The sequence below is a fragment of the Amblyomma americanum genome, chromosome 10 (assembly GCF_052857255.1).
Source record: "Amblyomma americanum isolate KBUSLIRL-KWMA chromosome 10, ASM5285725v1, whole genome shotgun sequence".
Classification (NCBI taxonomy): Eukaryota; Metazoa; Arthropoda; class Arachnida; order Ixodida; family Ixodidae; genus Amblyomma; species Amblyomma americanum.
The window spans coordinates 3,822,797-3,837,307 of record NC_135506.1 but is presented as its reverse complement, the minus strand read 5'-3'; the positions used below and the strand labels follow the sequence as shown (position 1 = coordinate 3,837,307).

Below are 14,511 nucleotides of genomic sequence, written 5' to 3'. Positions count from 1 at the left end.
GAAAGAAGCACGTTTGAGCATTTGCGATTATCATGCTTGCTTTCATGATTTGCAAGAGAACGCTGAAGGATTCAAGTTTAAAGGTCCACGATATCTGGGTAGACTTGCTGCCAACGAGCGCGCATACTTCGCGTGGTGCACTGCTCGCAAACACCAGCCGTATATGGCCCGCCCTAAAAAGAAACCTAGGCCCAAGCACTCTTGGTCGGGTACCTTCATGTCTTGCCCTGTAGAGCTTAGGCTGATTGGGCCATGGCGCGGTTGTTCATGTCTTATGTCGGCAGTACGTTTTAAAAAGAAAATTTCGGGGACTTGTCTAAGCGCCTTTGAGTCTTCCTCATGCATAATTAGCTTTGCTGTCACTTTCATGCTGTACTCTTACGTCATGACGAAAGAGGTTGGAAGAGAATGAGAAAACTATGACTCTTCCCATAGCTACTCCGTTTTCCCTGTTGATTTCGCCGTGTTTTGGCATACCCCTACCATCCTGAGCGATCAATGGTCAGTTCGAGACGCGCTCCGGCGATTGGTTCCTCGTCCCTCAATGGAAGCCAAAATCCTGGGGTCTTGGCCCCAACCTTCGTACGAGAAGAAAGCCAAAACGCTCTTTGAACACCTAGAGGACACAGGCTCGAACTCTTCTCGCAGAAAAAATGGCCCCCATGCGGACACGTTCCCTACCGGCTCTTAATTGTATTCCATTCCTCCTAACCTTCTTTCGCTCCTCCCTTCCCACGTGTTTGGTAGCAAAGTAAGCATTGCACAGTTAACCTACCTTCCTTTATATTAATCTGTCCCTCTCTCCAGACAATTTCACAAGCCATGGACACAGTCGATTTTCTAGGCATATGAGAAGGTAACTTGGTAACTTATGCTAAGTGAAAAATCTGAGAAGTCTAAATCTATCAAGTTATTGACTGTTCTAACTGCCAAGGCTGAATACCCATCCTGATTATTTACAGCCTTACAGCGAGACCCAAGAAAGCTGCAAGTGAGCAAAGCAAGACACCTGGCTGTGTCAGCTGGGCAGTACAAGGCATCCTCAGCTTCCTGTGTCAGGCTGCCCGCTTTGTGATGACAACATGCAGTACAGCTGCTGTCAGGCTCACCAAGTTCTGCAGAACAACACCCAATGCAACGCCTTCTTTTGCTCAGTCATCACGCAGCCCACAAGACAGTCTTCCAGCAAAGGTCAGAGTTTATACAAACTGGAAAGTGCGCTTGTACAGCCATTTTCTGTTCTTTAATGCAGGAACATGGAGTGCTGGGCACATTACTTGCCATCCCAATGAATGTATACGCACGTGCCAAGAGCTTGTTGAAAGCCTCACGCCCTGATGACAGTGGAGATGCCAGTCGCCCGCTGTTGAGTTATTCCGAAGAGACTCTTTCATCTGGTACAAGAAGTCCAATATCCGAGGATGCCTTGCCTTTACAACTAGAATCCTTTGACAAACAACCTGCTATCAAAGATAAAATGACTGTTAAAGCACATGAGAAGACAGTTGTGAGAAAGAAAACAGAGTCTGCTGTTGAAGACTCTATTACACCTCAAAGTTCAATCTCACTATCAAAGCCCAAACCCACCAGGCAGCATAATAAAGGTAAATCAAACAAAAATGCTGCCTCCACTCAAAGGGGATCGGTCTCTACTACAAGAACCAGAGCAAAACTGATGCACCCAGGTGAGAACAGAACCAAGCACAAATTTCAAGCACATCATGGCGATATGGCAGGTACTAGGCAACAAGACACTACTACTGGAGGTCCAGTTAGAACATCACCCAGAACATTAGCCAAGACATCAGCTGGACTTACAGCTGTAACTGAAACTGACAATAACATGGGCACAGAGCAGCTTTCAAAACTGCAAAACCACAAGAATGAACAAGAAATAAGCAGAAAGAGTAAGCAACAAAAAGTTCCAAGGCAAGAAAGAATAGGACCACTGCAACTGAAAGAGTCCAGTAGAAAGGAACCTATGCATGTTCAAAAAAGCACAGGGTCACAAAGTGGCCCGTCATCAAAGAAAGCTCTGCCTAAAGTCCCTGCACCAAACATCACAGACAAGAAACTTTCCACTGATACCAACTCCACTTCAAGACCAAAGAACATTCCCTCACATGGAGTAGCAGACAAACAGAGAGTGGATTACAAGACTTCTTTGAAGAAAAGCTCCAAAGTGGATATTCCTGCAGACAAGAGAGGGAGTAAAGCCATTTTGAAGCTGCCAACACAACGAGCTTCAAAAGGAGACCAAAAAGAACCATTAAAGGGCAAAGAATTGAAAATGCCTTCGAAGAGAGCGGCAGTGCGGCAGGAATCCTCAGGCAATAGAGACAAGCTCGGAAAGGGTGCCGTAGAAAAGCACGCATGCCAGCCTGCTTCACAAGACAAGGAACCAGCAAAAGAAAAGGATTCAAAAGCTGCTTTCAAGAAAGACACTGTAGTGGCACAGAAATCCATCACTGAAAAAGACAGGCAAGGAGAAAGTGCTATGAGGAAGCTGCAAGCACGCAGGCCAGGTCCACAAAGTCAGAAAGAAGCAGCAAGGCACAAGATACGGAAATGTCCTTCAGACGAGAAAAATACAGCGGTACAGAGTTCAGCAGGTGACAGAGACGAGCATGAAAGGGGTGCTGCTGAAAAGCTACCCACACAGCAACCAGCTGCACAAGACCATAAAGAACCAGCAAGGCACAAGAAACGGAAACGTCCTTCCGACGAGAAAAATACAGCAGCACAGAGTTCAATGGGCGACAGAGACGAGCATGAAAGGGGTGCTGCTGAAAAGCTACCCACACAGGAACCAGCTGCACAAGACCACAAAAAACCAGCAAGGCACAAGAAACGGAAAGGTCCTTGCCACGGGAAAAATGCAGCAGTACAGAGTTCAGTGGGCGACAGAGACAAGCATGAAAGGGATGCTGCTGAAAAGCTACCCACTCAGCAACCAGCTGCACAAGACCATAAAGAACCAGCAAGGCACAAGAAACGGAAAGGTCCTTCCGACGAGAAAAATATAGCAGCAGAGAGTTCAGTGGGCAACAGAGACGAGCATGAAAGGGGTGCTGCTGAAAAGCTACCCACACAGCAACCAGCTGCACAAGACCATAAAGAACCAGCAAGGCACAAGAAACGGAAAGGTCCTTCCGACGAGAAAAATACAGCAGCACAGAGTTCAGTGGGCGAAAGAGACGAGCATGAAAGGGGTGCTGCTGAAAAGCTACCCACACAGGAACCAGCTGCACAAGACCGTAAAGAACCAGCAAGGCGCAAGAAACGGAAAGGTCCTTCCCACGAGAAAAATGCAGCGGTACAGAGTTCAGTGGGCGACAGAGACAAGCATGAAAGGGATGCTGCTGAAAAGCTACCCGCACAGCAACCAGCTGCACAAGACCATAAAGAACCAGCAAGGCACAAGAAATGGAAAGCTCCCTCTGGAAAGGAGGCTAGAGTGGCACACAAATCCACGAATGATAGGAGCAACCACAGGGGGGGTCCTACCAAAAAGGTGCAGACACACCACCCAACACGGCAAGACTGGACAGAGCCAGCAGAAATCAAAAACGCAAAAGCTAAGGACGCTTTAGATGAACACAGTTCTGTAGAGGATGCTGAAAAGCAAGGGAGTGGTACAAAAATGTCACAAAAACTAAAGTTGACTTTACAAGGTCAAGAAGAGCCTACAGATGATGGGGATTCAAAAACTCCTTCAAATAAGAAGGCTATAACAGCAAAGAGTTTGATTGGCGACAGAGACAAGCAAGCAGGAAGTGCAATGAAAAGGTTGCAGACTCAGCATTTACTTCCATGGGCCCAAAAAGAACTGGAAAAAGATAAGGAATCCAAAGCTCCTTCAGAGATGGAAGATAGATCAGCTGACTGTCAAGCAAGTGATAAGAAGCAAGAAAGGGGTTCTGTGAAAGAGTCAAGGATTGGTCAACCAGCGTCACGAGCGAAAAGCAAAGGAGCAGGTGTTGCTAAAACTACAGAGAACTCAGATTCCAAGGCAGGCCAAAAAATTGAAAAACAGAATCTGAAGCCAGAGCCACACAAAACAAAGCTGCGAAACTCGCAGGACCCGCCAACAATTCAGTGGCCTCAAATCATCTCTGCACGGATTGATGGCTTTGGACCGGCTGTAACAATTACAGCTGAAAGAGCTCAGGGCAGCCCACAGCCCAAAGCACCGCCGAAAAAAAAATCCCTCTTGGACACAGTCCATAAAATCATGGAGGCGTGCGCCAAAATGACACACCTGCTCGAAGCAAACAGCACCGACACCAGTTCCACTTTTTCCCAGACAGAGGATTTGCGTTTGGACATCATCTCTGGGAAAGCAAAGGCACTAAGCAGTCATGTGAGCAACGCTTTTGGAAAAGACAGCAGTAACAGCCCACAACATGAAGAACTGTCGTCAGTGTTTGGAACAAGGCTCAGGGACAAAAATACGGGGCCTAAAAAAATGTGCACGCTTGTAAAGGATCCGGCCAAAGTCCCTCAGCTCCCTGGCAGTACGTTTTCGTGGTCAACTGGTGCCAGTGGCACACCCCCTTGGAAACTTAACTTGTGTAAGCCGCCAACAGTCCAGGAGCAGGCCACTCAGACCGACAGTAGAACAGCGCAGTCCACAACTGTGTCTACCGGTTGTTCTGGTCTTTTAGCTTCACACACTGACCACCCAAAGAAACCACAGCAAAGGGATACTGCAAACAATGACATGGAACAAACTCTCCAAATAGATCTTCCAAAGGGCAATGTAACTTCGCTTGTCCAGCTCCTTGAAGAGAAAGCACAGCAAAAAGGCAACAATAAACCAGTGTTTCCCAAATCATTTTTCAGCCCACAAGGCCTAAGGAAGGATGACCGAGAAGGACTGGATAACACCAGGGTTGACTACAATGAGGAACCTTTGCCATTCCAGCACACAGGAACATCTATGCCTGCAGAGTCTCCAAAGGAGACATTGCAAATGAACCTTCCGAATAGCAGTGCACATAAAGTTCTCCGGTTAGGCTCGTCAAAAGACACAAGGTCACTGGACACACCGGTCGAGTGTGCCAGAAATCCTACGCAGACAGACCTTGCAGACAGCCCTGAGAAACCCCTACAAGTAGATGTACCAAGAAATGTGAGCTCACTGGTGCGGCTGCTTGAAGAAAACTCCCGGCAGCAACATGAAAACAAACCCACCTCTCCAAAGTTATCTTCTGAACCAGTAAGCATGCCACATCCAGGAACAGCAGGATATTGCAGCACTGACACAAGTGATAACAGGCAGCCTCCAAACGTCGAGAACGACCGATCCTGGCCATGCCAGTGGGTTCGAACAGCCAGGCAGCCGGCAAGCCCAATATGGCAAAAGTCACGTCACAGTGCTTTCAGGTAGCTCTTTTATTTTGCAGCTGCACAATAATAAAACAGGCACTCTGGTAACATAGCAGTGTGTGATACAAGAAAAGAACTTTTCTTGTGCTTGGCATTTTGCACTCCCGCAGACCAAGACTCTCTAAGACTCCAAGTCCCATGCCTTGGGAAGAGTTTCCACTCTTGGTGTGTGTGTTAGCTGCGCTATGATAAAAAGGAGGCACTCTGGTGAAAGGACAACTGACGCGACATGCATTAGAGCACCACAGAAAGTGAGTAAAAATACATGGTGGCCCAACGGCCATTGTGACTTGCTCACAGTTATGAACTGAAAACTCTGCTCGTGGCAAAGAAAGTTCTTCGAATTTGGAATGAGTAAACCCGCATATAAAACAAGAAAAAAAAACTCTTTACAACAGAGTTCCCGTGATGGTTCTCAACATTTGCTTTTAAAAGTGAACAGACGACAACGATCATGTGCTTTCACTTGAGTAAATCAACCTTTCACGAGAAGAAAAACAGTCTCCACATCATCTTGGTTCTTGACTAAAGGCACCCTCGGGACTAATGACATGCAATGCTGCCTTGCTGGCAAGCCTTGAGCTAAATGATAATGATAACTATTCTTAACATGCTAGTGGGTGAGAGTTGTAAAAGAACTGTCATTTTACAAGGGTGAACAACACGCTGCAAAACAAGTCCATTAAGAAGGACGCAACAGTAGTCATATGTCATCTCATCATGAAGCTACCAGTTCACAGTCAGCGAAAATGATACAGTGGCTCCCATAGGTTCTCTCCTTCAAACAATGAAACTTGAGTTAATCAGGAGGACAACAGAATGCTTGCATCCAGCAGTAAAATTCATCGAAGTCCACGAGAGAACATAGTGGCGGCTAAGTGTGCTATGCTTCAAAATATAAAACTCGCTTCGGTCCATCAGTACAGCATATAACAGTGGTTCTTCAGAAGGGCACAAATGTGATAACACGTCTGCTCCAAAACTTGCACACAAGTCTGTGAGAACATAGCGGTGGCCAAACACTCGACGCTTTGAAATACAGAATTCACAGTGGCCCATCAGTGTGCCATGACATCTGTCCCTTGCACTGCATTACAGAGGCGTTTGATTAAACAAATTCTTGATCATTCCTAGCGTGCTTCGCAGTGCAGCTCAGCGGTTTGGGGTGGGCACTCCATTGAGAGTCGTCTCAATCTCTCGCTGCGCCCGCGAGATCTTCATCTTGTCCCGCGGAGTCTGCTCCTCGCCTGTCTCGCGAGCAAACATGCGCATCTTCTCGCGGAAGGTGAGTTTCTCGGGTCCGGGCGGCCGACTTGGCTGCTGCAGGGCTCGCTGGCGTTCAATTCGCTGTCGGGGGTCGCGGTACACTTCCTGGGCACCGATGACGCCTGGTGTGGAGGCTACCAGGTAACCGCCCGGCGGCGCATTCAGCACGGCATCAATGTCCTGCAGAGTGTAGCCCGAGTCTTCTTCCTCTTCATCCTGGGGGCACAGCTGCGAGAATAAAAGCTCACCTATAGAAAACTGCCTGGCAGTGAGCATTGCAGCCTTTCCTGCACACTTTTGCACCTGCCAAATTTTCCGGTCACTGCAAAGTCTCGCACTGTCACCACTGGTAACGCTAGTGAAACAAGGCTAACAACATGCACTGCTGATGAACACGTCTTTCACTCTATGGTAACCTTACTGCTGGTGCTGAGATGTAGCAAAAAAAAAATGCCATACTTCACCTCACAAGCTGTTCGCAGCACAGTGAAAGGCACAGCTCTCCCATCCAATTAGGGCCAATGAAGACAACAAATATTCCCTCACATATTTGAGCAGTGTTGCAACTATTCAAAAAATTATTGCTATAATTGGAAAGGCAGTTCAGGATGGTGTTATGAAAGTACAGCAAATGTTTCATTCACTGGTTAAATTTTCAGAGAAAGTCTGCACAAACACAGCACAGCGGAGGCCTGCTGTGAAATGATGTGTAGTCATTCATAAACATGCCGTCTGTCGATTCGGCTGAGTCTCCTGCACGCAGCAACTGGACACTGGTGCTTTTTTTCTTCCCAGGGATGAAGCCACCAGTCATGGGGGTGAGGGAAGTGGAGGAACACGTTTTGCAGTGTACGCAGTTTTCACTGGCTCAGATCGCCACAGCCTTCACAGCGCCGCAAACAACTTGCGAGATGAAGTGTAGCAGCTAAAAAATGAATTGCTAGTCAACACATGCCTTTCACTCTATGGTAACCTTACTGCTAGCGCAGAAACGTGAAAAAAATAAATAAAAATATGTTAGTAACACAAAGGTTAAAAGCATGCATTGCTGGTCAACACATGCCTTTCACTCTATAGACCTCTTCAATTTGGCTGCACTAGCTACACTGGTTCAAGGAGTACAGCATTTTGCCTTCGTTTTGCCAGTGCAGCATGTGCTTGCTGCATTTCTTCGTTTCGCAAAAATGCCGGACTAGTGCAGTAGAAGTTCACGGCTGGCTTGCACTCTCAGAATTGCAAGTGCAGCTGTAGTGCAGCAATATGGCGGCCGCCATGTGTAGGTCGGAGAATATTTGACTGTAGCTTAAATGAAATGGTGACTTCATTGTTGAAAGGAAGAGTGGGGTAAATTCATGGCATCAGAATTATAAACCTAAGCGGTCAAGTCGAGCCCTGTGAGCAGCATCTCAGCGTATATTTGTAAATCACCAGTGCATATACACGCAACGACTTTATGTGCACAGCACCGACAAAGGTACAGAAAATCTGGTTCAAGGCAGGCACCACCCTGATCAAATGAAGCTATGCATACTGTGCCAACAAGTCTCGCTGCCATGGCAAAAAAAAGACACTGAAAAAGATTAAAGGAAAGCAAAGGAGAGGAGGCAGAGAGAGAGAGAGAGAGCAAGCCTTACTGCACAAACCCTTAGGGCTCATTCACACTTGAGAGTCCCAGAGGTCGCGCGACTGTTTTGGTCGAAAAGCGACAGTCGCAAACGGTCGCGGGCCAGTCGCTCGCTGCTCGATTTTGCAGCCTCGCGACTGCGAGTCGCAAACCGCTGAACCAATCAGAGAGCGAGCCGAGCTTTCGGCAACGACGCCACTCGCGGGTGCGCCGAGCTGCCGTAGTCGTCACTAAGCCTAGCCGGTTTCACATCGATGCCGCAGCTGAGGGCGTTCCGAAACTGACCAGCGCTGTAACCCAGATGCTACTTTCGTTATGGCTTTATTGTGAACCCTGTCTCACGATAATATAAAAATATGCTCGATCTCCGCGACGCCTTCAGCAGTGAGAAACAGTAGAACTTTCTAATGGGTTAGTTGGTACATCTCTATTAAACAGCGTGCGCTAACAGGATGTACACAGGAAACGAAAGAAGCGCTTCTTTCCTCTGTCTCCAAGTTTCCTGTGTACGTCCTGTTAGCGCACGCTGTTTAACGGAGAAACAGATGCCAGGCGATCGAGCCGCTTTGGGCAACAGCAGCAAAGCAGCTATGAGAAGAAATTGGCTTGTATCCAGCAGCTCGGTATTGGCCAACGACCCTCAAAACTGATTCATTTTTGAATTCTGACTTCCCAGAGCATGGTATGAACGCGAACAAACAACATACTAGCACATTTTTCTGACGCTAGCGGCCGGCATCCAGGCTGGCTGGCAGATCGCTTGTACGGCCGCGGTACACATTGCCACTATATCTTCCTCTTCGCTCAAGTCGTCGCAGCCCATTGCTAATATCGAGAGACCAGAGCACTTTCAAGGGCCAAGCGCGAGCACAGGAGACACGGCCAAAGCAGACGAAACTCTCGAAAGCGCGCGAACAGCGTCATTCCCAAGAGTTCTCATTTCAAACGAGAATCGAACGAGAAGGTGACCCCGCAGGTCGCCCTTGCAAGTGTGAACATCGGTCCTGTCGAACTGCGGTGTAGTCGCAGGCGACTGCTGGTCGCGCGACCTCTGCGACTCTCAAGTGTGAATGAGCCCTTAGTGTGTCTTTTCACTGATATTAGAAAAATGAATAAAAGCTACGTAAACAAAACATTACTCTTTGAATATGAAACGCACTATGTACTTTCACAGAAGCTCCCAGGACCTGGGTCCCATGAACACAAATGTTCACTCACTCTCTCATGGGAGCAGCTAATGCATAGCACGACGCTGAAGTAGCCGAGCGCAAACTTTCAGACTAGGAATGCATGCAGAAACCAACTGAGTGGCTAGTTTAGCAATGACTTGCCTCGACAGGGGGTGCTTCGTTGAAGGAGACCTTCTTGGAGGGCGGTGGTCTGCGGTCAGGTGGGGGTGGCGGGCAAGCCGGCAATGGCGGAGGCTGGTCTTCGTGCTGTTCTTCATGCTGCTGCTGACGCTGCTGCTGCTGCTGGTGGTGGTGCTGCTGCTGTTGCTGGTGGTGGTGCTGTTGTGGTTGGTGGTGGTGTTGCTGCTGTTGTTGATGAAGCTGCTGCTGTTGGTGGAGCTGCTGCTGTTGGTGGAGTTGCTGCTGTTGGTGCAGCTGATGCTGCTGCTGATGTTGGTGCTGCTGCTGTTGTTGCAGCTGCTGCTGCCGGCGCTGTGCCTCCCGCAGCAGTTGCTCTTCAGCCATTCGCTGTGCGGCCAGCTCCTGCTGCTTGCCGCTCTCCTCCAGCCGCAGCTGCCGCAGGCGGTCCTCTTGTTCCTGGAGAAGACGCAAGGCAACTTTTCTGACCACAGTTCACTGCTCCCACCAGCAAGGTAGCACACTCTGTAGGACCAGGATCCTGCCTTGCCTCCAATCAGGCCTGCCAGAAGCCTGAACCCCATCCCTTTAATGTTCACTACATTTACCACACTATTATTTACTTGAATTTGTTTTTTTACTGATAACAGAAGTGGAACGTCAGCCCTCGCATTATAACTCAGTCATTTTCTGCTGTTCAGAGAGGGAAAAAGTGACTGCCACATTAAAATCGTGGTTGTGTTACACTCGGGTAAACACGGTATTTTTGTGCTTAGTCCAAATCTAGGCAGAAACAGTGGCCAAACAAACTGAAAGGCTTTTCTTACAGTTTAACACTGATTTGTAGCCTCTGTGAAGTGCATTCTAATGGTTAACACCATGCCATATAAAAAGAAGAGCCTACAATAACACATGGAAGATATACCATACACAGTGTTTTGGCTGGCTGAGCTGAGGTGAGAATGACCTCTTTTGCAAGTTTCTCTGAGAGAGTGCCTGATTTAGACTAACACAATAATGCCCAATGCTAGCTTCTGTAACACCTGCAGAAAGCCCTTCTTTCACTGAATCGTACAGTGATATAGCACTTCCGTTCAGGATCCGGAGGGAGCAGGTGCATTCCCACTTTTGCCATGAGCAAGTTGTCAGGCAGCTTCCTGCTCAGCACAGTGCACCCTGTTCGGTCACAAGGATGTACAACCAGGCACCCAGAGAACTTGGCCAAAATTGGTGGGAACTGGCTGCTTCCTGGGAGGGCTGACTGACAACCGCAATACTGAGGCGCCCGACTGGTCGAAAGCAAAGCATACATGCCCCAGTCCACGTGTGGTAGGCAGTAGTTTCAATTCTTTCTCTCTATCCTGGCCGAAATGGCCGCATTTTGATGGAGACGAAATGTAAAATACGCCTGTGCGCTGTGATGTCGGTGCACAGGAAGTTATTCTGAAGCCCTTCACTATGGCACCCCTCTCTCTTCCTTCTTTCGCTCCTTCCTCACAGCACCGTTGAGGTGTACACTGAGAACGCAAGATACTTGCTGTGCCTTTCCTTTCCTCAGAACCATTTTTTGGGCCACTGATACCAACAGCAGAAATATGTTTCGGCAGAATGTCTCTTTTCTGCCTGCACACCTGAGTGGCAGTCTAGGATCAGTTGTGCAGTTGTCCATACACTTGTCTAGAGCGCTAGAACGGCGCACTCTGTCGTACATTTATGGCAATTGTCACTGTCTGGCGGGCCTAAAGCAGCATTTAAAGATATGAGGAGTTAAACATGATCAATGGGAATGTACATGCATAATAAGGTCAGGTTTCAAGCCCTAGGCCATTCGTAAATTATATGAGTGTATTCCCTGGTGCGCCGTCCAAGTGCTCTAGATAGGTGTGTGGAACCCCTTACGACCTCTTCAGTCCGCTTTATTCAAGTCACACTCACCACAGCTGTACACCAAACACACAACTTAGTGACTGCAAAGCCCCACTGCCCGCACTTTGGTTTGGTTTATGGAGGCTTGACTCGGGCTATGAGGGATGCCATAGTGAAAGGCTCCGGAAATTTCGACCACCTGGGGTTCTTAAACATGCACTGACATTGCAAAGTCCACGAGCCTCTAGAATTTCGCCTCCATAAAAATTCTGACAGCCGCGGCCGGGATCGAACCCGCGTATTTCGGGTGGTCAGCAGCCAAGCGACATAATCACTGAGCCACTGAGGCGGCACTACTGCCTGCACTTTGCAATACAGATGAAATATCAACATCAATTCTGCTGCGGGCCAAGGAAGCTAAGACTGCAAACTTCTGGAGGCAGCCACATGGAAACCCTGAGATGTGCACAGAAAGATGAGAGGCACAAACTCTCACCTCCAGATGACGAGGAGTAAGTGGCTGTTGGGCCGGCTCCCAGGCATGCTGGGAAGGCCGTTCCTTCACAGGTTGCACTTCAAGTGTCAAGTCCTGCAAAGGCACATGAAATGGAGTTTCAGGGCAGACAGGTGCTGGCACGAGCAGGAGGAGCAAGGAACACCTACTTCCCCAGCAGCTGGCAGTGCCACCACTCCTGTGCTTCCAAAAAGCAGCGTGCGTAACAAGCCAGAGAGCAGAACATTAGCAAGCACAGCACAGACACAGCAAGCAAGGTCCAGCAAGGAGAGCCTCTGTCACGAAATTCCGTTCACTGAATGGTACAGTACCTAAACTTTCGGTTTCGCCTCCCAGTATGTCCGATAGCCATTTCACACAGTAATTTTGGTTCACAAGCATCTCAAACGTGCAACCTAAAATGTAACACATACCCAGGAGAGACAGTAAATGATCTGTGTGCTGTTAATTCTAGGTGTAAAAGAAAACCGGATGAGGAAAAAATTTATTTTGAGCAAGGCGGATCAAACCGCAACACATGCTTTCAAAATTGCAGTGGTGATCCATTGTGCCGCTGAAGGAATGGTATGAACTTATTTTGTGTTCTTATCCACTTACATAATTTCCCTTATTAGCTGCTAGGTAATGCTGCTCAGCTAGTGTCATCATTATATCATCATCAGTGGGAGTGTGGGATGGAATCGCGCCCCTCTTTCAAGCCAAGCACACAATCTGTTTATGCAGAGGGCAGCAAAGTGAGCAGCCTCCAACAGCCACGTTGCAGCCAATGTGGGCACATTGGAGGGACAGAGACCCCAGCAAGCAGAACGACTGCTTGGAGCTGGAGTGCGTAGTACCTGTTCCTCATCGTCTTCGTCTCCGGCGAGCTCCTGTGCCCGCCGCTCAAACTCTCGCTCCAGCCTGAGAGCCCTCAGCCGCTCCTCCTGTCGGCTGGTCCGGTTGGGCAGTGACTCCAGCTCATGCAACTCCTCGTCTCGCATCTGGCGCACTTCTTCCACTCGCTGGAGACGCCGCTGCACATTCAAGTCGCATGTTAGGGCTAGTGGCCTCTCTGCCATAAAATTGCCAAAACACTTCTTCACCACAGTTCCCATTTCGGAATTCTGCCTCTCCCCTGGGCACTGCAGAAATGCTTGGAAGGTCTCTGGGTATGTGCACTGGCACCTGTTTTTCAACGAAGCTGTCAAAAGAATGCTTTCCTCTCACACCTAGAAATCAGACATAATGCCAACTAAATATTATTCTCAGTGATGCAACAGAAAAGGCTTCACCACACCTGGCAGAGGGAAAGGAAGGCAACCAATTTGGAGATCTTCCAAGTTGCAAAACAGGAGAAAAAAAAAAAAGATTATCAAAGATAAGCAAAGAACAGGAATTTTCAGTCTAATGACCACGCATTTTTAAAAATTCTGAGCATCTAAATTTTGCAATGAAAATTCTGTTACACAAAAAGGAGTCCCAAAAGCACAAAATGAAAGAAAACCAGGCCAACAAAGACCAGTGATGACAGAGGCCTCTGCCATGGGAAATCTCTCTCACATACGTACAAACACATGCACGCACACACTGTCCATGTTGTGCCGGCGCCATTGCACCAGTACATGCCAGCCTCGTTCTTCAAAATGGCGCTCGGTGTGCTTCTAGGAATCGCATATGCTGTGGTGACTTTGGATTTCTCTACCCAGTAGCATTCAGCTATTCTCTGTGCTTGTTCGAAAGGATTTTTCACATTTTTTTTTTTACTTTTTAACTATGCACTCAGTGCTCATGGCAGTTGGTCCATGACATATGCCCAGCTGACGGCGATCTTCTGCCTGGCCAGGTCCGCTGACCGCAGTAGTCTCCCACTCCTCCCAGGTTCGAAGAGGCACTTGCCTGGGGGGGTGGGGGGGCATGATAGGAGGATGTGAATATGGGTGGCCTTGAGTCGGGAGCACAAGGGGCATATGGGGGAGTACCAGCATTGGTAGTGAGGGTCATGGACCAACACCACATGAACGTTTAGGCCACGAGTGGGGTCGTGTGGAGACCCAGGGGACCTCCGGGCCTCGAATTCTCTTCCTAAATAAAGCTTTACCTCCACTACCATGCGAGTGCCGATAGCAGATGGAAGGGCTGCGGTTCCAATCACGCCGACACCACCACTTGAAATATTCCAGGGAGTGTTGTTACCTGATGGAAGAACCTGCGCCGTTTATGCGTAGCTTCTCTTTGGCTCTATTCAGTGCATTTGGCTTGAGTGCTGGCTGCATTGTCCCAAAGTTAAATGTAGTGCTTCGTCAATCGTTATTTGCGTTCTGGGGACGGTAAGAGTTCGGCGCTTGTTCATGGCTACATTCAAGATGGCTGTCATTTTTATGTCGAAGAAACTAACAAATGCGTGCCGGGTCACAAGTTCCAACATTTCGGAACGAGTAATGCAGGTCTGGCGGCTGCAGCGAGGCAAAATTTCCAGCTGTTCCACGCGATGTCGTGGTACGGTTGTTTGGGAAGAGCAGGATTTTGCGGGACGACGACAGCATACTGTGGTTGTTTGTGAAGTG

At 48.4% G+C, this 14,511-nt stretch overlaps 2 protein-coding genes across 2 annotated transcripts in view; one reads left to right on the top strand and one right to left on the bottom strand.

The window, feature by feature from the left end:
- The first annotated feature begins 55 nt into the window (after window positions 1-55).
- On the top strand, window positions 56-5,392 carry LOC144106716 (uncharacterized). Its single transcript, XM_077639557.1, has 3 exons — window positions 56-204; window positions 963-1,191; window positions 1,253-5,392. Exons 1-3 carry the CDS (start codon window positions 164-166, stop codon window positions 5,390-5,392), a joined length of 4,410 nt encoding a protein of 1,469 aa, XP_077495683.1. The 5' UTR covers window positions 56-163.
- cno (adherens junction formation factor afadin) overlaps window positions 5,383-14,511 on the bottom strand; it is a 56,229-nt gene continuing 47,100 nt past the window's right edge. Inside the window, exons 21-24 of the mRNA XM_077639556.1 lie at window positions 12,805-12,981; window positions 11,951-12,043; window positions 9,613-10,047; window positions 5,383-6,885 (exon numbers count right to left, since the gene is read on the bottom strand). Coding sequence (XP_077495682.1) covers window positions 6,544-6,885; window positions 9,613-10,047; window positions 11,951-12,043; window positions 12,805-12,981 — 1,047 coding nt within the window. The 3' untranslated portion in view covers window positions 5,383-6,543. The remainder of the gene's footprint in view (window positions 6,886-9,612; window positions 10,048-11,950; window positions 12,044-12,804; window positions 12,982-14,511) is intronic.